This window comes from Pholcus phalangioides, unplaced genomic scaffold (genome assembly GCF_987345545.1).
Source record: "Pholcus phalangioides strain wild (caught in Gottingen) unplaced genomic scaffold, Ppha-v1.0 ptg000008l_1, whole genome shotgun sequence".
In the NCBI taxonomy this organism is placed as follows: Eukaryota; Metazoa; Arthropoda; class Arachnida; order Araneae; family Pholcidae; genus Pholcus; species Pholcus phalangioides.
The window spans coordinates 25,771,171-25,795,735 of record NW_028301601.1 but is presented as its reverse complement, the minus strand read 5'-3'; the positions used below and the strand labels follow the sequence as shown (position 1 = coordinate 25,795,735).

General features: G+C 36.7%; 1 protein-coding gene across 3 annotated transcripts in view; it reads right to left on the bottom strand.

Moving 5' to 3' along the window:
- The window catches only part of LOC149084090 (tyrosine-protein phosphatase Lar-like), a 205,455-nt gene that overhangs the window by 46,823 nt on the left and 134,067 nt on the right, over window positions 1-24,565 (bottom strand). For all 3 annotated transcript variants that reach the window (XM_089234444.1, XM_089234443.1, XM_089234445.1), the window contains 5 exons: window positions 14,768-15,052; window positions 12,537-12,719; window positions 11,335-11,445; window positions 5,488-5,760; window positions 5,069-5,356 (listed from right to left, as the gene is read on the bottom strand). In XM_089234444.1, the coding sequence (XP_089090570.1) occupies window positions 5,069-5,356; window positions 5,488-5,760; window positions 11,335-11,445; window positions 12,537-12,719; window positions 14,768-15,052 (1,140 nt within the window). The remainder of the gene's footprint in view (window positions 1-5,068; window positions 5,357-5,487; window positions 5,761-11,334; window positions 11,446-12,536; window positions 12,720-14,767; window positions 15,053-24,565) is intronic.

Below are 24,565 nucleotides of genomic sequence, written 5' to 3'. Positions count from 1 at the left end.
CACTATCAGGGCCATAAGTACTCTGTTGCGATATAAAATTGTGAGGCTTCCCATTCCTGAAGTTTATGGCCTAACTGCAAGCCACTGCAGCAAACTTTACGGAGCTGTTTGTGAGTAGAGGCTCAAGAAGCTGAAATGTTTACTTTCTACACATAATACAAGTAATTTCAGTTTGAAGGAACTTTTGGCAGCTTAATCTACAATGAATCGGGAACTCAAATAATAGATGAGGTTAAGTAGAAAAGTCTAAAGAAAACTACTTCATATGGTTATATTTCATCAAATAGGAATTTTTCTATGGTGAATTTAATGAAAATGGTTCATGGCCTACCAAAATATGGATATGTTTAAAATACTGTATTTTCCAAAGTAAAACTAGCATTTTCCAGTAATCCAAGTAAGCGCCCCCCCCCCCCTAGTGATGTAGCAGTAAGATGATGAAGGTTGCAGTCAAGTGGGGTTTGATCCTGGGGAAGAACATAGATAACAAGTTATTTTCCATAATGAAACTAAGACAGCCACGATAGACGGCACCTTCCAACCCAACTTCATTGGTAGTAAATTGCCATAAAGCGATATGAATGGTGTTGGTGTATGGTGAAGTAATAATCCAAGTAGCTATCAGTTCTATTTACCTGAGATTATCGAGACTCTGCTGTATTTGCTATTTATTTACGAATATTTTGAAAATATAAACGGTTCTGATAGAACTGATTGATCCAGTGTGACCTTACATCGTGGGCTAACTCTGCATCATTGCTTTAGCAATGCTCGTGCTGACAAAATACAATAAGAGCATACACACATTTTTTATACATGAAAAAATGAATTCAATCTAGTGGTTCCTAAATGGTTTGATAATTTTTGTGGCACCACAGTCATTTTCTGCACATGAGGGCTAATTAGACCGGGACCTACAATTTATTGCCGATTCCGAATGGCAGGCTTTTTATACTCATCGAGAGGTTGGTGCGTTAACTCCTCAATGGGGGACTTCCTACGGTAGCAATTTTTTCTGCGGTCATGTCTCAGTTTCTGTTGTACCCCTGTGTCAGGAAAGTATTCTGACAAGGGTGAACTGGGTATTGAACTCGTGACACCTCTAAGCATCTTTTGGTACTTTAAGCAAGTATCTTATCGACCTGGGCTACCGCGCCCTCCAAACTGTTTTGATTCATAGTGCTGCTTGTGTTGCAAGCCGATCTCCCCGTTAAAGAGTCACCACGAAGAGCAATAGGTCTACAACGGTACTAATCTTCAATCACTGCACTTCACTCAGGGTCTGTAACCAGAGGGGGCAGGGGAAAACTGCCCCAGGAAGCATTACAAAATCATCAAATTTCAATGCTGCGGGGATGGCAAAATAATGTTTGCCCCTGGCAGCAAAAATCCTAGTTATGTCCCTGCTACACTCATAGTTCGAAAAATAGATGGCCCATCACAACTGTACTATAACAATCATTACACAGATACACATGTTAGGTTCACCATTTATACACACACATTCCAACCTGTACCAATACCTTAGAAGTTCCACAGAGGAATATGGACAAGGTGCAAATATGATTTAGTAATGTCGTTTGTGCAGACATTTCCATGGTGCCAAAAAAAAAACAAAAAAAAAACGGGGAAGTAGCCTAGCACTGTGATCAGGGGTCTATTGCATCACAGTGCTTGAGTAAGAACATGTGTCTACCCGACAGTTACAGTGCGGTTGGATTGAAAAAATAAAAAGCAACAATTCAAATTCACAAACAATTTATGTACAATGTAGGAATTAAGTGCATGGTTTTATTCCATCAGGACGCAGCTAACCCCCAGTAGCTGGAAATGGCTTTTCAGGAGGCCATAAGGCAAAATTTGAGACAACCTCTGATCTAACCAATTATCCATAATTTTCTGTTATAAAATTGCTGCCATATTTCAATAATTTTTTTCTGCTGTTTTAACATCAAGGGATTTTAATGAATTTAAAAAAAAAAATTTAATATATTTTCTTTTCAATTTCGCTAAAAAATTATGGTTTTACTCCATAGTAATATCATAGCTGCCAACTTTGGAGAATTAGAACTGCTGAGATTTTTATGCAGATCCAAGTTCTTTATAAAAATTAATACAAAATAGATTTTTGTAAAACAGTATAAGGATTTTCCATTAATAAAAGTAAAATTGTAGGGATTTTCCCCTTTTGCAAAAACGTGACATCATGCAAAGATATCGCCGAACAGAGCCAAGTCACCAGTCATCGCCAACTAGTAGGTTAAATTACCTGTCATTACTACTTTACAATCAACTCATGCCAACAAAAAAATTGCCATTGGCTCCAAATGGGACAAAGACTCAACGGGACATATGATCAATGCAAATACAAGTCATCTCCCCAATTATGCATGTTACGAGAGTGAATTGACGGTGGGACAAATTTTGTCTCCCCCCCCCCCCCCCCCCCGAAAATCAAATACCTTTTTGTTATTTGACTTAATGGTGACAATTTACATTAGACTTGTGATGCCATTTCGAGGGATTAAAAATGAAAGCATGTCTATCTTCCAAGTAAATTCTTTGGGAATAATTTTTCCCTAAAAGTATGAGTTTTTTGCAATCACAGTCGAAATTCGGGAGATTCAAGAATTTTTGGGGAATCCGGAAGATGGAGTAGAAATGTGGAAGCTTCCCGAAAAATCTGAAAAAATAAGCAGCTACATAATATAAAACGTTCAATTTGCAATATCAGCATGTTGTTGAACCTGCACCATTAAAATTTATCCAAATGTTGGTAGAGGCGCAGACATGAAGGAAACATTGGGGGGGGGGGGCCTGAAAAAATTGATGTGGTCGCTGTGCATATATATGGAACTCAAGCGTATATATGCAGGAGGAAGGTACATTGCATTGGTTTTTCAGAAATTATTGAAGGGGGGGGGAAGGTCCTTTACAGAATTTATTGGGGGAGCTCAAATAGCCTCAGCCCCTAGATTCCGGTGCCTATGAATGTTGGCGTCTTTTTTGTAGCTTTTGAGTGAAATTTGTTTTTATGGGTGGTATATACAAAGATGTGGATCACAACAAAACTGATGTTTGTATGAAATTATTTGTTTTCTCTCTGATAATCTTTTAGAACGTCACTTATAATACATCCCAGTAACTAATTCCTCAGAAGTTGTGGTGCTTTGTACAGTGGAATAACCATAATGGACACTGCCAGTCAATAGATACATTGGGAACAAGGCTAGCACACCCAACTAGTGGCGTGTTAAGATGCTCATCAACCATGAAGGTTACCATCAGGTACATGGGTTTGATCCAGGGGAAGAACATTGAGAGAGAACACAAGTTCTCCACCTACTGGGGCGACCAACGATAGATGATGTCTTCATTTCCCGTCCAACTCCAGCAGATGGAAATTTTGGTATGGCAATATGACCAGAGTTGGTGTGCAGTAAAATAGTGGAACAAATCTTCAATGTATTTCACTATAGTATGTCTGATATTAACGGGCAATCACCATTAGCAAACAAAGATTTCTATCTCGTGGGTGTCTATTATTAAGAAGGTTCAATTGTATATACAGTAGAGAATATACATAGCAATCTTTTGTATTAAATGTTACATTGAAGCTTGATAATATGTATATTCGAATAGTGAATTTGATAATTGCCATTTGCTCTCACAAATAGCAGATACAATGTTGAAAATTAATGCAAACTTCATTTCATCAACAATAAAACTGATGACAAAGAAAGAAATTGCTATAGCATACAAAAACACTAATGGAAAATTCCATAAAAAAATAAATAGAACATTATGCATTTATCTCATATTACAATAAGAATAAATTTGATATTTGAATTTTCAAGATTAGAATATAGTTCACCAAAAATATTTAACAACCAAAATTATAATATTCATAAATAATTAATTTAAGATGGGAAACAACAACCATCTTTATAATGTAAGCATCAAGATAAGAAGACACTGGTCAATAAAGTCGTAGTACAAAGGAATTACTACTCCCAATGACTTGCACTCAGTTGTGTTTAGACAGCAAAGATCATATCAACTCTGTTCCCACTGTCACAAAAGAGGTCTTCCACATATGTGGAGGGAGAGTTTGTAAGTGATGATTCTACTGTACTACCATCATCAGGTGGATTATAGCTTTTGTGAACACCAAGTTACTAGTGGTTCCATCTAAAGGAACAGAATTTTGTAAAATTTCGAATCAATTCATGGTTTAAATATAGAGTTACCCCCAGAAAACTGAGATTGTCATTATAACAATGCTCTTAAAGTTGGGGATCTGAGGGAGAAACTAGAACCAGGATTAACATCAGTGTTTCTTAACATATTTTGTCTCATTTTCTGCCCCCTTCTCCGATCTGTATCAAGAGGCAATGTATACCAATTCTGAGAAACGCTTTCACTTATTAATGCTTTGTTTCAACATGTATAATTTATTCAATTATACATGCAAACCACTTTCAGTTAGGTTTAACAGATTTTAAAGTACAAACCATCTTTAGCTAACCACTAATTCATTTAGACAAAAGCTGAACATCCAACCCATATTTGTCTATTAGCACCAGGAAATAGGTGAAAATATCTCAGTTCAAAAAACAAAAATTTATCTAATTACGAATGAAAAATAGGATGTATGGGTAAGCTTGCATAAAAAAAAGACCTAGATAACCTGTTTTTCATTTGCTTTGCCATACAATGTAGCAATTTCAATTGAAGTTTTTTCCCCACTGGAAATATATTTATGTATATGGTTTCTTTAAAAGACATTTTGAATTCATAAAAATTTTATTCAGACACTAACAGTGCATTTAAAATAGAGATATCATGTGACTCTACTTGTTGTGAATAATATAAACTTATTGAAACTTCAATAATAAGGAGTTAATACGAAATCATTGCATCATCATTGCATTGCAGTTGATAAGAAATCAGCAACGACTCCAAAAAAAATTAAGAATTGTTAGCAATAACAATATTTTTATGTCTCGTATTCAAGTTTGTCTGAACATAGTATAAAAAACCAAATAAATTGGAATGACATCCTTACCTGTTTCACCCGTTGTTGCAACCACAGGGGTGCTTGGAGAACCCCTGCCTATAACATTCACGGCAATAACATAAAACTCATACTCTGTGTAAGGGCTCAAGTCCCTGACAGTGTAAAATAATGTGGTGATGCCACTTATTTCACTGTATTCTTGGTTAGCTTGCTTTGGTTTGTACTGGATAACATAATAGATTATGTTTTCGGATCCTATATCATAAGACCAGGAAAGTCTCACAGATGTTGCGGTAACATCTGAAATGCGAACGTTAGTGGGTGCTCTTGGCAAAGCTGAATGAAAGAAAGAGAAAAACAACAAGATATAAATACTTTCTTTTCATTTACATACAAATTCAGTTAGCAGGATAATATTCTGATTTCAACCAAAAACTGCACAATCAACATAGTACATGTGCACATACCTTGCACAACAACTTGTGCTGTAGTTTCAATGTTGCCAAGTTTAGAAGCTGCTATACAAGTATAGTTGGCGGAATCTTTGATATCCTCGAGCAACAGGACATTCCTCCCAATGGGTAAATTATGTTCTGGTGTTATGTCCACCGAACCTTTCCTCCATTTCACATATGGCATTGGCGAGCCAACGGCCACACATGTTATGTTCAAGGTGCTTCCAGGAACTACTTCATAGATGCCTTCTGGACGTATGGAGAAATAAGGTGGGACTCGTCGCACTGTAAATAAGATATGTTAAATTAGCCATAAACATTACACAAATCTATATATATAAATCTGACTTCTGTGTGTGTGTGTGTTTTCTATACAAATCTACAATTTTAGATTGATCGTTGCAAAAGTTTGCATATATACCAAACAGGGCCCAGATTGAATGATAGGCTACTTTAAAAGTTTGTCAGAGCAGGGCAAAAAAACTGTCGAGCAACAATGGTTCCTGACCCTCAACAATCGCTTTCGGAATGTTTACTTTGGTTACCGTGGTTTCCCAGAAATGCGTTTCAGACATGTATATATGCCTTTACAATTGTTTGTCACTTCTTTAAGGCTGCCAGTATTATGTGCAATAGTTTATACAGGGTTCATACTCATTTTTGTAAAAAAATTTCCCTGACTTTTCCAGGTTTTCCAGTCAAATTTTCAAAAAATTCCAGGTTTTTTTTTTAAAAATCAAAAAATTGATATAAATTAATAAAAATTTAGAAAAAATTAATTATATTATAAAATTATTCATATTAATTATAAAATTAATAATTTTAATTACAATACCATAATGACATTATAATCGTAGATTTTTTACACACATTTATGCTTTTCAAATACACCTGATGGAGAAGAAAAATGGAACACAATTAAGGAATGAAAGATTTCCCTTTTCGGCAATTTCAATGCCCACAAGATTTAAGCCTTTACAGTTGTTTCCTTGGAACAGGTGCTGCATAATCCAGACCGCCAAATCCAATATAATGCAGATTGCCAAGGGCGCTATAAGTCGCCAACGCCGGCGCTCTCAGTTATGCCGATCGGCTCTCACTTGCTTTGCCGGGTTGTCATTGTTCTAGATTGTTCCTCGGTAGTTTCCATTACCCATCCATTATAGATGGCGCTTAAAGCGCGGGCGATTCAAACGGCTTTGGATAACGGCGTTTTTTCCCTTTATGCAGTAGCGTCGTTGTCTTGGATTATTCCCGATGCGATTACCTTTCGTTAGTTGTTTTTAGCGTGTCTTTTCAAATGTTTGAATAGTCATTTAGTGTTTCTATAGTTTGTTTCAGGTTAACTTTGCAGTGGAGAGAAAGGTAGAGAGTGTATTCCTTCGCCGCAAAATATAGTTCCCATACATCGGAGGTTTCTGATGATCATTTATATAGAATATTTCAAATTTCTTTATGATTTTGAAAAAGATACTGAAAAAATACCGTTTTGAACCAATGTATATTCGTTTAAAATTTTTAAATTAGAAAAATATTGGTTACCATTATCAAATATCTATGGCGAGCTCATGAACATTTTGGCGCGATTTCCAAGAAATTTTCCCCGCCAATATTACTATCGTGCTTTTTTTTTTTTGATTGCTCAGAGAGAGAGAGTGAGTTATATATATATATTATATCGTCATTTTATTGAATTTTTTACGATACAATTTTTCATTCAGTTTTGCATGTAGATATAGGCCTACACACCCAGACGAATATTCAATCGGGTTTTTTTTCTCGCGAAAATAACCTCCAACGCATTCAGATATTCACTCATAGATTACAAGAAGTGTCCCTCTTTCACGACAGCGCCGATACCGTTGTGAGAGGCTCTCTTTATGGGGGTAGGTTACGGTTCCAGACCCCTCTCCCTTTTTTTTATATCTATTTCTTGCCGTGTTCGTAGGATAGGGGTGGTTTCTGAATTCCAATAGCCGATAGCGGAGGGTGTTAACATAAGTAATGTCTCTTTTTCACCCACACCAACTTCCTTCCTCCACAGCAGAGGCTGTTCCTCCAGATGACCCTTCAGTGTCTCTCCAGATAAATATAAATAAGCAAGAGAGAGAGAGACCCACAATGGTTTAGGCTTGCAGTGTATTTTTTTCTTCTGTGGCAGTTGTATCTTGCTTTTCACCAGAGATAGACACGCTAAAACGTTCTCCGTTCTTTTTGGCAATAATGCATAAAGCACGTTATTGAAAAAGAAGAGGAATTTTGGATTGCAGGTGGTCTGATGGAACACATGTTGGAGCACCAACAATTAATAAGTAATAGAGAATCAGATAGTTCTACAACGTCAAGTGAGGATTCCATAGAATGGGAATCCGTGAAAAATGACTAAAACTGTAGTGATAATAAGTGGCATCGACGTATATGCGTTCGGGTGGATGAGCGACGGAAATTTCGGCAAGAAAAGTGAGTAAAAGAATTCTAAATTTTGCCTTATCATTTTTATTATTATTATTTGGGGCTATTCCCAAATTCAAAGGTGAAAACCGGGTTAATAGGAGTTACTAAGATACTTTTCAATAAAAAAAAATGATTTCAAAAACCGCAACTTTGATTTCTGAAAGTATCGACAATGATTTTTTTTTTTCATTAGCTAATTTTTTGTTACTGACTGCAATTTTTTCTACAAGCATTACGTTATACGAAGAAAAATATTTTTTTCCTGCGAGGTTGGCGAGAATCAGCCATACCTTACCGAGGCCGCGCATCGATACATAGGTTAAGAGGCTTTCGTTGTCATAGCAACGAGTGATGCGGTTCCCTCGTAGCTTCCTCTTCACTGCAAAGTTAACCTGAAACGGACTATAGTCTTTTCAAGTGTTTGAATAGTCATTTAGTCATTAGATTGTTCCTCGGTAGTTTCCATTACCCATCCATTATAGATGGCGCTTAAAGCGCGGGCGATTCAAACGGATAACGGCGTTAATTAGTCAAAGATGTAGCTGGTTTCACTGCATCAAAATTCTTTACAGTTGGCTTGCACTCCATGGAGGAATGAATAACAGGAGGTGACGCGACCAGCGCCTCCGTTGAGAAAGCATGGGGAATCTGGGTTGCCAGATGAAGCCAGTGATCACTCTATTAAAGGGACCAAGTAAGCCCAAACAAACCGTGGCTTCCCATGCTTTCCTATGAGAAACATCCCCGTTTTTAAAAATCATTTAAAAATTTACTATTCACTTTAGGAACTCGATTTTTTTTTCTCAAATTCTTTGGATATATTTATACAATTGAACGAGAGCTTTTACAATTTTAGTTGTTATTTGTTTTCGAATATCAACTTCTACAACATGGAACCTTTTGCAAAAATAACCAAAATTTACCCATATCTTGTGCCACAAAATTTCTTCTTGGCATTTTAATTTTAAAAATATTATGCCAAAACATGTAATACCTCAGTGCTGAGAGAAATACAATGTTTAAAGACACTTGAACAAGCGATGTTTGAAAAAATCTGACTTTTTTTTGCGAAAAACATTATATATATGCAAGACATTAGCATATATAATGCCTTTCAGCTGTTTATATTAAAATATTGTAGAAATATTTCTCCATTCCAGGCAAAAACTCGACGAACACAGACACAATTTTAGATTTCAATTTAGAATTCAATTCGAAACTTTTTTGTCAAATTTTTGTACACGTACCATTTTAAAAGCAAAGTAATTGGTACAAAATGAAGAAAACAAAAGCAGCCCAGATTATTTTTATAAACACTATAGGCCAGAGAGAGATGACTTATCGCGGCTCGTAAAAAAAAGTTTTTTATTTTTTAATATTTTTTTCTCGATACATCTACATAGCGGAAAGTTCGGATGGATGGCATATATTTCCAGTAATACGTATTCTAGAATATGAGACTGGAACGGAAGAAGGGTGGCGAAATTCGTACAGCCTACAGGCAGCAAAACCATAAATACACAGTGGCGGAGGACGCTCGAGCACTTCCAGTACTTTGAGGCCATAGGCGGAGATTGACTTGGAAGTCTGGGGGGGGGGGGCAAGGTCATTATTGCTGGGGGGGGGCACAATGATGATGATGTCAGCTCATATATACATTAGATCAGTCGAATCCACCTTTGCCCCCCCCCACGGCCCCCCCCCGTATCTCCGCCCATGTTTGAAGCACGGGGGCGGCAAAATGCTGTTTGCCCCGGGTGCCAAAAATCCTAGCTACGGCCCTGTCAGAAGGTGCTCGAGCACCTCAGGATTGATTCAGAAATCCAAATTCTTCATGTAAAGCTTAAGACGAGCGCCCACGGGCCTCAAACACTTTCGAAATGTCCCGGATCTATCATAATGATGAACGAAACAAAAAGGCAAGATAAACAGTTAAAAGAAAAAAATTATGAAATTAAATTTTATTGCAGCTTCATATTATTTTAATTAATCATATTCCCATAGACATTAATGTCATACATCGAATTTTTAAAATAAATCGAAGCACTGAACTAAAAACTTATGTCGAGTCGAGAGTGAAAAGTGATCTTCCCCTTTTTCAAAAATAAATTAAAAATATAACAACCCCTTATATAAGGATAAGATTTTATTTTTCCCCTTTATTCGATCATGTAGATTACCTGAAGACGCATTAAATGGTCATGGTGCTTAAATTTATTTAGTTATTAATATTTTAAGAGAATTCGATCCGGCAAAACACATGTTAAGTATAGGGAAAAGAGCGGTTTGTTTGGGCTTACTCGTCAGCCCATAGGGTTGCCACAACGGCTTCAATTTTCGTTCCTGATGTCACCTCCTGTTATTCATTCCTCCATGCTTGCACTCGCGTAAGCGCTAGAACCGAGAAGCTACGCAATCGGGGGTTGTTCACTGAACTCTGATTTCACGTGCTTGGCAGAGTTCTGGATAACTTATCTGCCCATGTTGCGAGTTTTACCGCAAAGCTGCCACCATGCTTTATACGGGTCATTTTTGACTGCTTCGATCCAATCAGCCTACTGACGACCCGCTCAGACAAGTTTCCTTACAACGTATTGTTTTGAAATAAAAATACCCACGTGGAAAATCAAAACATACCCGTGCGTCAACTGTCGTTCAACTTACGAAATTATCGCAACTGCGCTTTGTACCTATGGCTTTCTACGATGCGTAGTTATGATGTTTCTGGGGAAGCTCTAGAAAAAGTTACGATAAAGTCGTAGTAATACGCTTTTCCAAGCGGACTTACGAAATTCTCGTTCCTCCTTGGCAGTATCTAACGTTTTCTGCGATACATTGCAATATTTTACGGATTATCAATATTTACGATGTTATCGGAATTCCCTTTTTCATCCCGACGGATTTTTTTTCCCCTCATTATTATTTTTGATCAATCTTTTTTCCCGATCAGACGACAATCGTGACGATTTTCCAGGTCGTTGTTTGAAATTTCCAGAGTTTAAAGCAAAAATGGGCCATTTTCCCTGATTTCCCTGACTTTTTTTAGTAAAAATTTTTTTCCCTGACCCGTACGAACCCTGTTATACCTTTATAACGGTTCATCACTTTTCAATCCCCCCACAAATTAAAGAAGACCCCTGCGGCGCTGGGTATTATAGCTGGTAACATTATAAATAACAATTTTTTTATCACAGTTTGAATATGCGGGGGGGGGGGGTGGAAGAAGATGTGATTCTCCCCAGGGACCCAACCTTGACCCCCCGCACACCCAACTGAATTATAGGGCTACAAATAAATCAATCTCTAATCCTTTTCTTACATTATAAAAAAAACAGAAAAATCCAAAACTATCGAGAATAAAATATACTATCAAAATAAAAATTGTTTAAAAATAGAATTACTCACCTCTGACGAATAACGTAGCCATTACAGAGAGTGCTGATCCCACAGAATTTTCAGCCATGCATTCGTAATTACCTTGATCTTCCTCTTCGGCATCAGTTATTTGTAGCGAATCTATGCAAATAATATAATATGCATCAGATACAACTAAAAGAAAGGCTAGTTCAAAATTAAAGCGAATATAAATGTGCTTTCTTTCAGTGATTGATGAAACCTTATCTTCCCAAACAAACCTTTGACACTACAATTGCCCTTCCATGAACCCTCAGTAATTTGGTCACATGATTGCGAGGAAAAAAAGAGCTGACACATGACAATTCACATTAAAAACACCCTCTGGTGGTAAATGTCAAAACTCTGATTATATTTTGCTTTCTTTCTCAATTGCTTTCTCATTCCTTCATCAAGAGGCTCCCAAAATTTCATAAATTTCAGATGGGTAGTCAAAAGTAGTTGTAGACAGCTCAGAACCTGCTAACTCTAACTATAGGTGATAGGTAACTATAGTTAATCATCAATTTTTTTTTACAAGAATAAAAAGTCTCAGCAAATTGATATGCACTCAGAAATCGTCACTTCATTTACATCACTATCAATCTCCAGGTGCTTGGTAAATGCTTCTGCTCGACCCCTTTTGGCATGGAAATTACTACATGAACTCAGTACTGAACAGTTTTAGCACTCCCCATGTGCTTTAGAATTAATTATTAGCCAGGCTGCCCACTAGAAAAAAAAATTTATTCTGCCACCTGAGGTCAGCATATATTTTATCATCTCCCCCCCCCCCCCGCTTCCCAGTTCATATAAAAGAGTAAACTTGAAGCTTTTCCTGGTCCAGCAACCAGGGCACCTGACCCCCCTCTGCCCTCCCTAAGTTGCGGTCCTGTTGATTAGCGATGAGTACCAAGGTACCACTGATAATTGGACTCACTGAGATCAGCCACAGCCATTTGTTACCCTGCCATGAACCCTCAGTAATTTAGTCACATGATTGTGAGGAAAAAAAAGAGCTGGCACATGACAATTCACATAATGTTACATTGTGATTGATCACCCTGTCATTTGGATTTCACAGTATTGAAAGTGAATTTTTTGAAATTTCAGCTGGTTATAAGTAAATTTAGTTTCATTTGAATACTGATCATCTGACACTTAAACATCCTAAATTGCACTACTGTACAAACAAGACGAACAAATATACTCACATCCCTGAACAAGGGAGTATCGAGGAATAGACATGTCGAGAGGAATCATGTTTTTCAGCCACTTCACACGAGGCTCTGGATTACCATCCACCTGGCATGGTAAGAGTGCATTTCGACCTTTCTCGATACCTTGCATATTTGGCTGTCTTACAAATCTGGGGAACCCTTCTGGTAGTGCATCTTCTACACATGGGGAAAAAAATAATTATCACAAATTAGAATTGTAATAAATACAAAAATTTGACTAACTTTTTCCCTTGAAGCAGAAAATGTTCTAAAGCAGCGGTTCCCAAATACTTTTAGTCATAGACCCCTCCCCCAGGAAAATCTTAGTGCCTGTCATGGACCCCTCGCTTACAGTTGTGGGGCCCCCAGAAATCTTGGTGACTGTTATGGACCCCCCCCCCCCCATTTATAGCAGCAAGAACAACGGCCATCTATCATCACTACTGCAGTCTACTAACATTACAATGGTCCTATTGTGTGTAAATTGAATTAAAATTTTTCTTTTTAAGTAATTTTTATTACTTTTATCAGCTTAGCGTTATTTATTTATATATATTTTTTTATAATTTCAGAATTGGACTGTGGACTCCCCAATAAAAAGGCTACTAAACCCCACATGCACCTCGTCTATATTCCTCTGCAGAACTTCTAACGAATCGGTACATGTTGGAGTGTGTGTGTGTCTGTGTTGTGAACCGAATGTGAAGCTTGTTTATAGTGCTGTCATCTGCCTCCCATTTTTCGAACTATGAGTGAAGTATAATAATTAAAGATTTTACTGTTGTAGGCCTATTGCTCTCTGTGGCGAGACTTTTTAACGGGGAGATTGGCTTGCATTCGCCCCTCGAAGTTGGAAACCAAATAAAAAAGGCAATGGAGCCATGGGGGTCCAGGCATCTTCAATTGCGAAACACTGTTCTAAATCATTTGCTGTCAATTTCAAGTGCAGTTGAACCCAGGTTGCAAAAACCCAGGATTTTATATAAAAAAAATTCAACCTGGGCAGATTTTTCTAAAAAAAACCCAGGTTTTTTGGGGGAACAAATTTACATTTTCTACAACCTCAAAACAAACTTAAACATGTATGTACATCCTTTATGCGTACATCTTATATTGTAACTAAATTTACATTTTTGGTGCAAGTTAAAATAAATATTTGATTAATAAAATTGACAAACAAGGGAACAAAAAACAATTGACAAAAAACAAGGGAATAAGTGTTCACACACAAACACACCTAAAACCAGCATACTTGTATCTGAACCTTGAGTTGTATGCAGAACTGTAGCAAGAAGATTGGTTGTGGTAAAATAAATAAATTTGGATAATGAAAATTCTGAGAAATCAGGACGATGTCTGAATTTTTCTCCCCCCCCCAAATTTTTCAAACCCCACAGAAATTGTATCCAAAAATATCCTGATCCGTCAAAAATAAAACCTTTAGCTATGTAACCAGAACCATTATTTTAAAAAAGTGTGTTTGTGGTTCCAAGAAATTACCACATTTTTGCTCCTAAAAAAATCATTTAAAGATACTTCAAAATATACATATTTTAGACATTGCACTACGCAGCAGTTTTTGAAATGTGTAAACCAACCTCAAAATAAAATTTCACCCTGAAAGCAACACATTTTCTTCGAAAACAATTTCTCCCTAAAAAACCCAGCCAGGGGGGGGGGGGGGGAGGGAGAGGATGAGTATCTACCTGGGGAGCAAATTTGACAACCCTGGTTGAACCCCTAATTTAACTAATGACTGAAACTTTCATTTGTTAAATCAAGAAAAATTATTAACCAGGGGTTGAGATGAGCATAAATATACACACAGTGACCCATAATAATTTGTTAACTCAAGTAAACCCATCAAATTAGGGCAGTGGTTCTCAAACAACCCATGGCTCTCGTGCCCAATTCATCTGTGGCTCCCCAGAATAGATTAGTAGATATTCTCACTTGTAAAAGAGCCATTCCAAAGCATAAAGACGAACACAAATCAATATCTCCAGTTCACCATGTTGCCCCTCACAAAGGTTGGAGCTACAACACACACACTTTGATAAATACTGAAGTGGGGGGGGGGGGTTGACTGTTTCTCTACTCCAAAAGTGGTATTTTCAGGGTGTTAGAATGATGATATAATGTTCATCTGTTGTAATCTCTCACTAATTAACATCGAGAAATTTCTGGTCTCTATTCAATATCTCAAGAAATCACAGAGGACTTACCAGGAAGAACATTGAGGTTTGCAAGAGCACGAACAGGCTCCCCAACTCCATTCTCTGCAACACACTCATATGTGGCATCATCTCTTCCAGCTCTGACGGGTTCTATCCTTAAAACTGACCCATTGGGCATGTCCAATGTCGTGTAACGCTGTGTTGTGACTCGTTTGCCATTTTTCCGCCATTCAATCTGTGGGTTTGGGTTGCCCACTGCCGTACAAACAAAAACTGCGATCCCACCGCTGGCCACAGTTTGATGCTGAGGATAGGTTTCTATTCGAGGTGGATCTGAAAAACAATTTGGAGAGGGAAAACAATTAGACACAGATATACTCGATATAATATAATCAATTACCTTACAAAGATAACTAGGAAGAAAAATTGATTTCATGATCAGGTAAAATAGCTGGCAAAATAAAACCTGCATTAAAATTTATTTTAAATACAAAATTAATATATTCAAATTCATATGTAAAAAAATATCATGGAAATCAATCGAGTATGAATTGTATTCAACATAACACTATAACAATGTTCTAGTTCTGAAATGATGAAACATTTATGTTCCAATCTAAATTACCTGAATAATAAAGACAGCATGATTAAATAAAAAATAGAAGAACCTCCAATAATTTTGAGTCTCCAGCACCAAGAACCCCAGCATCAGAAGAGTATTTATATGCATAAACTCAGACTATAAGTGTATACAGGATCTTGGACAGGGGCGGGGCAAATCCTTCAGGTTAGGTACAATGAACAAGTAGAGAGGTAATCCATTTACGACACTAATACAATTCTTTTAGCATACTGGGAGGGTGGAGGGAACAACCTGCCCCCCCCACCCGCCACACTTGGTATTCACCAATGCTCAGACAGGGAACAGTGAATGTTCCTGGGTGCTTCATTCTGAGAGCACCATGTTGAGGATGCCTGGCATTACCTTTACTGAAAGATAAGTTTCTTCTGAATATATAGTTTGTTGCATCATACATAAACAAAAGAGTTAAAGTAACAAAGTTTCGAAATTCATACAAATACATAAAAATATTGAAAAAAAAATTATGCATAAGGATTGTTAAATGAGCAACAATCCACAAATATCCACCCAGTCTTTAGACAAAATTTATGTAACGTAACCCTTCCATTAATATAACAACTATATTTTACAGTCATCCATTTATAATAGAAAATTTTTTTGGTTCAGTACTGGGGGAATGTGCCCGTATTGAAATGGATATAGCAAATCAAACTTTCTCTGGAAGTTTGTTATAAACGGGTATGACATGGTAATTCAAATTTTAGACAGTTATATTTCATAGTAAATTCTAAAATGAGGTTAAAATTGCATATTTGAAAGTAGCAATTCCTATAGAGTTGTTACTCATTGAACAACCCTCTCAGATTATTATTCACAAAAAACAACCTGCCTCTCATTATAAACTTACTTTTCAGAAATTTGACATATTCCCTTAGCGTAAAATCTGAAAATAACAGATGTGATTAGCTAAAGACCATTCATGGAGGAGAATTTCATAAAATCTGCCTGCGGTATCATGTGTTATAGTTACACTAGCAGGTCCAAAAAGTTCAGGAACTCTTCCTATTTAAAACAGAATGAGCGTGGTTCAAAGGAAAAACTGCCTCTCCTTGCTCCTTTTCCAAACTTGAAAAGCTTTGTTTCTTAAATAAAGGGACAATTTTCAGACTCAAATAAGCACACAGATTCATCAATTGAAAAAAAAGACAAGAAATCACATGGGGGAGAGTAAGACCAATCGATACAGCTTCAGAGGTGACACTTCTCAAGCTCCGAAGAGGAAACCTACAGCGAGAAGCATCAGAGGCACTCAAGAATCTGGCACACAAAAAGATTGAATTGCGTAGGTAATCTACTTCAAAAGAAATTTTTTAAATAAATATCTATATGCTTAATCTTTTCAAATATAAAAAGTATTCTGGAACTTTTTGAACATACTAGTGTATATGTGTCATATTTAGGGTCCTATGAATTATGTCAAGAGTGCACATTTCCATAATTTATTTTTTCTTCTACTACTGAATTCTGTCTCTTTATAGAAATCCACAGCATTTCCATTTGTATCTCAATCTGCTAGAGGTGAGCGCTTTGGATTTCTTGGTTTGACAAAAGTAAGGTGTAATATCAGTGGCATCTATACATATCCTCAATAGTGAAGTTAGCTTTGCAGAGCTCATTTTTCCACCTGCATGACCCAAATGTGAAGTGAATACATCATTGTATACTGTATGCCGAATGAGGCAAGATTGCTTGGTGGAATTATCTACAGTTAACGCCAAAAAAAGAGTTCCCAGTAAAATCTGCTTGATCATGTCCCTGCCTAAAAAACATATGGGTCATTCTCACGAAATTGGGCAAAAAACGAAAACAAATTTAAAAAATAAATGTCAATAAAAAAACCAAAAAATTAGGGGGGGGGGACACTTCTTTTTCTGCTCATAAATAAAATATACTCAACAATGAAGTTTGTTCAGAACTAATGGTGAGAAAAAATCAATTTTAAGTTTTAGCATGTTAAGAGCTAGGCAAATCTGACATGGCATTTTGCCTATTTCAGCACTAATTCGATATTTAAGATTGACATTTGCAACACGTTCCATTTATTTTTGTTGCTCATCTTTATTTTTGACAAGCACCGATATTATTAGAAATTTTTTTTTGTCAATTGCTTTCATATTTCATTTTCTTGTTTGTGTTTCATGTTCCTTTTTTTTTTGTCAATTTTACAGGGACAACAGATTTATAATTTGTCTTTGTTTTGCTAGAGCACAACAGGAATTCTTAAAGCAAAGCCTTTAGAGATGGAGCATTATTGCAACTTGATGTTGCAACCAAGAGAAATCTGGATTTTTTAATTTTTATCCTCCCTAACTTACTATGACCAAACCTTCCTTTTGGTTACCTAATTCCCGGAGAAAGACATTTTCCATACATTTTGTGACACTGATGAAAAATTAAGCATGTTGAAAACATGTGCTTTTCAGAAATAATAGATTTGTCTAAAGTGGAACACGAGGTAAAGTGAAAATAATTTTAAATTATATATTTCTCACAAAGGAAAAAAGAACTTGCTAGGAGAAGGACAATTAATCCTCAACTATTTTTTCCTGAATAAACCTAATTTTTGAATTAATTTATAATTCCAATTAATTTCAAAGAGAGTTCAAGTGATGGCTGCATTCTTCTTAACCTTCTCAACACAAAATTTGATAGGTGGCAACAGCTGTTGTAGCACTTCAATCAATGTTCTTCAAATGTCATAAACGAAAAAGAAATTAATTTCCAAAATTTGGGAAAAAATTTGATTTCCTTATAAACTATTGATAAAAAATATTTAAAATTGTTAAAAAGATGAAACATGAAAATATAATGGTCCTAAAAATATTTATTATGGAAAAAAAGGATATCTTTTTTAAAATTTAAGATAAAAAGCTTTAATTTTAAAATTTGAAAAATGAGCTAGTGACGGCAAGGAGAAATAATTAAAAACAGAATGACGACTTGTCAGAAACTGGAATATAAATAGAAAATTACGGGGGGAAAGTTCTGTTTCAAATAAGTATAATGTAATCAATCTGTTGGGAACACAATTTAGGCCAATTTTGTGAGAATCACCCATACATGTCTCAAAATTTTAACCTTCCAAAGTTTTTTATAGTTTGTTTTTTACCTTCGCAGAATTTTTTCCCGAATGTTATCAAATATTTGTATATTTTCCTGGCCTTTTCATTTCCCTGACTTTTTAAATAACTAAGATCCCTGCAGAAGAAACTACAGATCACATGTGATCATCACTCAACAGGATTTTTGCAGGAAGTTTTTCCCAAGGAATTCTTACAAAGAAATGATAATTTCTCCTATTAAAAATTAAGTGCAACTGAAAACGAATCTTTTTTTTTAGCTTTCTCCTTCATTGAAGACTATATGCTCAACTGCCATAAAACAAGACTAGAGTTTCCTCCTATGGTCCTTTTCGGAATTTTAAACTTCATCCCAGCCAGAGAATTTTCAACAATAGCACTCAAAAACAGACAAGTGGTACTTTGGATTAAATCAAAGAATGTTTTACAGTTATAAGTATAATTGCAAATTAATATATAGGAATGAGTTATCTTCTTAGATTGCATGCATGATTTTAATAAATTGAAGTACTAGAGGTGCATAATTCTTAGAAACACTTTCACATAATTTATAGGGCCCTAGACATTGTGCATACAAGAAGTAAATTTAAATAACAGGCAATAAAGAAACTGTTTTCACAGCTGCCATGGGTGATTTAATGGCATATTAATAGATGAATTATACAAACTGATAGGGCAATAAGCTTGATCATGTGACTTCATATACAGGGTGATTACTGAATTCCCCTTGCTGCGTTTTACTGGTGAACCGTTGATCCTAGAGGCATACTTCTGCTTAGAGAAAGTATCTAAAGAACATGTGCACCCCAGATACGTCATTCATATCCCAAGTGGTTGTAAAGTTATTAAAATAAAAAAAAATTACTTTTTATACGGACACCCTGGGCTCAAACCTAAGTTTGAAAGTTGTTGCCCTGTCTCCCCAAGGTCAACAAAATAAACTTCCACGTTTCTGGAAGCGCTATATTCGCAGAGATATTCGAACTTAAAAAAATCAGAGGAAAGTTGGGTAAGAACAGCATAAAGCAAGAAAAGAAGCATTACTCGTTAGTTTATGCTGGTTTTTTTTTTCAACTTTTTTCCCCTCCGATTTCAGAATTCAAATATCTCAGCGACTGCTCAGTTCCACACACACACATGCTATTTGGATAATTTTTTTAATTGGAAGTGTGCCTCTAGGATCAACGGTTCGCGAGTAAAATGCGGCAACGGTCGATCCCACTTATACCGTTTCCATTTAGAACGTTTTCCCACTTGGTACGATTTATTTTCGTGGTTCCAACTCTAACTAATTTTCATTGAAATTTCCCATTTAAAGCGTTTTCCCGCTTACAACGTTTTCTCATGACGGTATTTTTAAAAAACGTTACAAGCAGGATGAACTGTAATCACCCTATATATCAGACATTTTCTCACATTTCAGAGCCTCACTCCCGCGGCTCAACTCTCCACTCCCTGTGCTCAAGTAACGAGCAGAGTGCACTGAAGAGAATTCGTAAATGCGGGTATTTTGCAATAGCAGTCATCATGTAGTAGCAGTAGTACAATGAATAACTAATGCTCACCTCCCCCCAACTGAATGCAGCAATTAAATGTTAGCTGACTGCGCTAACTATTCAAGAAATGTATACGATATGTTTTCGGATCGAACTTCCGCCTCGCGCATGCATCAAACTCGAAAAGCGATCATTAATTGCACGGCTTGGCATTATCCTTGGCCAAACGAGCCGCGATTGACGTTCAGTATTCAGGTTCTTTTCCCTCCTATTTCAAAAGTTGACTAAATCGTCCTAAGTCATCTTCATATCAGTGGATGCTTGCGTGAGATAAGTATGCCTGAAGATGATATCGATCAGCTCGATACCGAATTTTACCCTGATTAGGGCGCACTAATTTAAAGAGATTCGCTGAATGCTACCGATTCAGAGGTATGCACGTTTCGTATGTATTCGTGTGTATTGTAAACCCACACTGAGTTGGCCTCTGGCTACGTCATGAAACGTCACGAAGGGCGATTCCATTCATCTTCTTTCGGTAAAAAGGTCGCAGGAAAAAGGAGCAGGTTAGTATTTTGCGTTGGCGTCTTTTGAGCTATTTTAGAAAGTTTCCCCTCCTTGAAAAATAAACCCTCCCTTCACGCATCAAGGTCAGAGGCCAACTCAGTATGGGGATACAATAATGAGTATGATCAAAGTTAAGGTTTTCTACTCTCAGATGTTCTTTTTTGCCTATGTAATGATCGAAGGTATACCGATTTTCAGTCGCAATTTTCTTTTAGTAAACAATAATTTACCAATAAAAATGCCGCAATTTTTCTTACGGAACAACAATTTACATGGCGCAATTTCTTTTGCTTAATTTACCGAGGAAAATGTTAATTCTTTCCCGAACTATAAAATTTACCGATAGAGATGGAGAATATTCTTTCATGCAACAGTAAGTTACCGATTAAGATGCCAGAGTTTTTTTGGTGGCACAATAAGTTACCAATAAAAGCGTCGCAAATTTGTTTACCTAATAAAAAATAAAAGTTACTGGCAAAGTTGCCGTGATTTATTTTATGGAAAGGTAAAGATGCAAAAATTTGCTTTGAGTTACCGTTGAATACCTTCGAGATTTCTTTCTTTTACGGAACAATTAAATTATTGATAAAGAAGTTAAAATTTCTTTTAAGGGGAGAAAAAACAATAATTCTCATCAATAAAGATACTACAATTTCTTTTACGGAACAACAATTTACATGGCGTAATTCCTTTTGCGGAACAATAATTCACCGATAAAGATGGCGTTATTTCTTTTCCAAACAATAAAATTTACCGATAGAGATGGCGCAGATTCTTTCATGGAACAATAAGCTCCATGAACGAATCCGCGCCGGTAACAGTAAGTTAAAGAAAAAATGTCTTTTTTTTCTCGAAAGAAAAAGTTATTTGTAAAAATTCCACAATTTCTTTTATGGAACAATTGAAGTCTACCAATCTTAAAATTGTACTCATTGGGGGAGGGGGGGGGGTTTTGGGCTCTGCCACGAAGCTGGGTTGGAAGAGATCTCGGCAACGGGATAAAGTTCTGGTGTTCATTCAGTGGGGGGGGGGGGGAGAGAACCGACTACTACTAAACCAGGTATGCACCTCGCCCATATTCCTCTGCGGAACCTCTAACGAATTGATACATGTTGGAATGTGTGTGTACGTGTAGTGAACTTTCCTGAAGTTTGTTTCTGTGTAATGTTTGTTATGGGCAATGCTGCCATCTGCCATCCATTTTTTTAACTATGCGTGAAGTATAATGGTTGAATAATGTGCCGTTGCAATTCTGCGGCGAGGCTTTTTAACGGGTAGACCGGCTCGCATTTGCGCCTTGAAGTTGGGAACCATAGAAAACCATAAAAAACCACTTAAGCCGACCACCACTGTGGCGTCGGTGGGATTCGAACCCGGGACGTCGCGATGCGAGTCCGACACTATGACCATTCGACCACCACAGCGACGGGGAACGGACTAAAGCCAGCATTAGGGAAGACTATTTTTAGACATATGAGAATTTACAAGAAGATGAAGAAACTCTATATAAAGATCTTTTCATATTACACTGTGTACACAACCCACAGTCCGGTTCATAGGTGTCCCCCATCACTTTGTGATTTGATCAGCTCATTTCTTTGTCTCATCAGATCATACAGATAAAAAATATAAGATATGATAGAAAGACCAGAACGATCAGTTCGATAGGAGTTTCACGCTGAAAGAACGTTCAATTTAACGACACAAAACAGTGTGAGCTGAAAAACATTCAACTCTAGACATTTTTTTAATACATTTTCTCGTAGGCTTAATCTTTCATTCTACATTAAATGATTCAAAAACTTTACAAACGAGAAATGGAGATACATCTGGGAAGTGATTCTGAAGTGGAAAATCACTTAATAGGGCTCGTGCGACAATAATTCCGATGATGATTTGCGCAAAATTTCAGCTCACAACGCTGCTGTGTTAGGACAGCTTGTGCATCCATATCAACATTGAACATTGAAGGACCGGACACACCCCGCTTCCCATCTCAGAGAGATATCGAAGCTTTCCCGGGGGATGGGTGTATCCGGAAATTTATTGATTTATGTGAAAATAACAATGATATACATATATATACAATAAATAATCTGGAGTAAAAATTGTGATCATATAGCATCATCCACAGATAATCAGTCCGTAATCGTAATAGTCCTTATATAAATAATCAAAGAATAATTTTTGTCTTGTATGTGATAGAATCTGGAAGTGAGTTTATCCAATCTAAAATATACCAATCTCATCAATCAAGCTGTAATAAGATATAAATTGACGTCTATATGGCCGGCATCTCCATTTCATTCACACCCACAAGAAAAGGATGAAACAATTGACACTTGTCTTCGTTAGCCGAGGCAGAAAAATCGCGGAAAAAAAATCACCGTTAGCCGAAAAGTTTTTAAGCCGAGGTATCACGGTATTCATTATTATTTGCATTCACTCAATCTCCTAAAGATAACAACAATCTGTGTTGGAGAAACGTCGAGAGAGAACTGAAACCGAAAACAGACTCTAGACCGAAAGAAAAAAACATATATATATCTGTGAAAATAGTAATCCGTTTAAAACTTTGAAATTTACAGACAAAAAAAACAAGGAAGAAAAATAAAAACTAGCAAATTCGGGTCCAGACCATTCAGAAAACAAACTTCACGAATTCACCAATCCGAGAATAATATGGAAATTTCTTCACACCCATAATGCATCTTACATCCATGTTTTCGGATATTACTAGAATTTCCCAGATATATATATATATATATATGAAACAGGAGTTTTTGCGGGAAAGCAATAAAAGGAAAAACACACAGAACAAAAACCGAGGAGGAAACCTTAGCAAAAAAGGGAGAAACAAAAACTAAAAAAAGAATATAATTTCTCGTACAGCAAGCAGAACACGCACAGTTGAGTATCACACACACACACACGCCATACCCAACTCGTTCGAAACTCATATATATATATATATAACGCACACCAGGCACGCAATAACAGGACTTGGAGCTGGACACGTCAAAAAACCGAGTATTTTCGGTACAAAAAAAAAAAGTAGGAAAAGAACTTCGACCGATGAATGAAGCAAGATCCGAAACAAAAAAAGAAAAAGTTGATTAAGACGTGTTGGCAACAGTTTGAGAAACTGGACTATTTCATTTGTGATAGACCTTTTTTTCCTTTCTTTCTTATACCTTTCGAAAAGGGGGCCACAAAGACACAGAAATCGTGGGAGGATTAGGTTTCCCAGAAACGAATGAGACGACAGCGACGTCACCAGAGATCAACTGGGCGAGATCACACACACAGAAAAGCGAAAGAAAAAGAGGAGTGCTATAATAACACCGTCAGGATTTTTGATAATAATGGAACTCACAGTTATCCATACAGCATTAACCTCATGTCCTCATATACGTCCGAATTACTTCCATTTTTTTTCCCCTCCTACTGAAGGAAAGACATGCGCGCACACACTACAGCTAAGTTCAGTACCGTGATGATAGTGGGTGATTTCGTCAGAAAGAAAGAAAATATAACTTGGAGAAAAAAAGTATATATGGAAGAGAAAGAGTTAGTTCTCTTACTTCTCCCAAGATGGCACATAGTTATAAAAAGTGGAAATGAAAATGGCCTTCAAGTTGATGGCCGCACATTTCTTTTTTTTAAGGCTTTGAATTAGTAACACGCATATTTCTCATGATGTTCTTTTTCGAGTTGCCTCGGATATTAGACAGATCAATGGAGAGTATTGCTTTCGAGGTTTGTGGCCAAGCAATACTGAAATTCAACACAAAATATGCCACGAAAATCGTTCGTTTTCTTCTCTTTCAGAACCGACCACAAGTTGACGTTTTAGGTACGGCCCAGCAGGGCTTGACAAATTGAAAAAAAATAAATAAATAAAATATTTAGGCACCAGCCAAATTTCTTGAAACCAAGCACCAGTGAAAATGAATCAGTTTATCTCTCTCCTTAATACCTGTGCCGTCTTAACGCATGGGCCGACCAGGGGGCCTCGAGAGAATAGGGGGCCTCAAAAAATGAGAAGTAGTTGAATTTT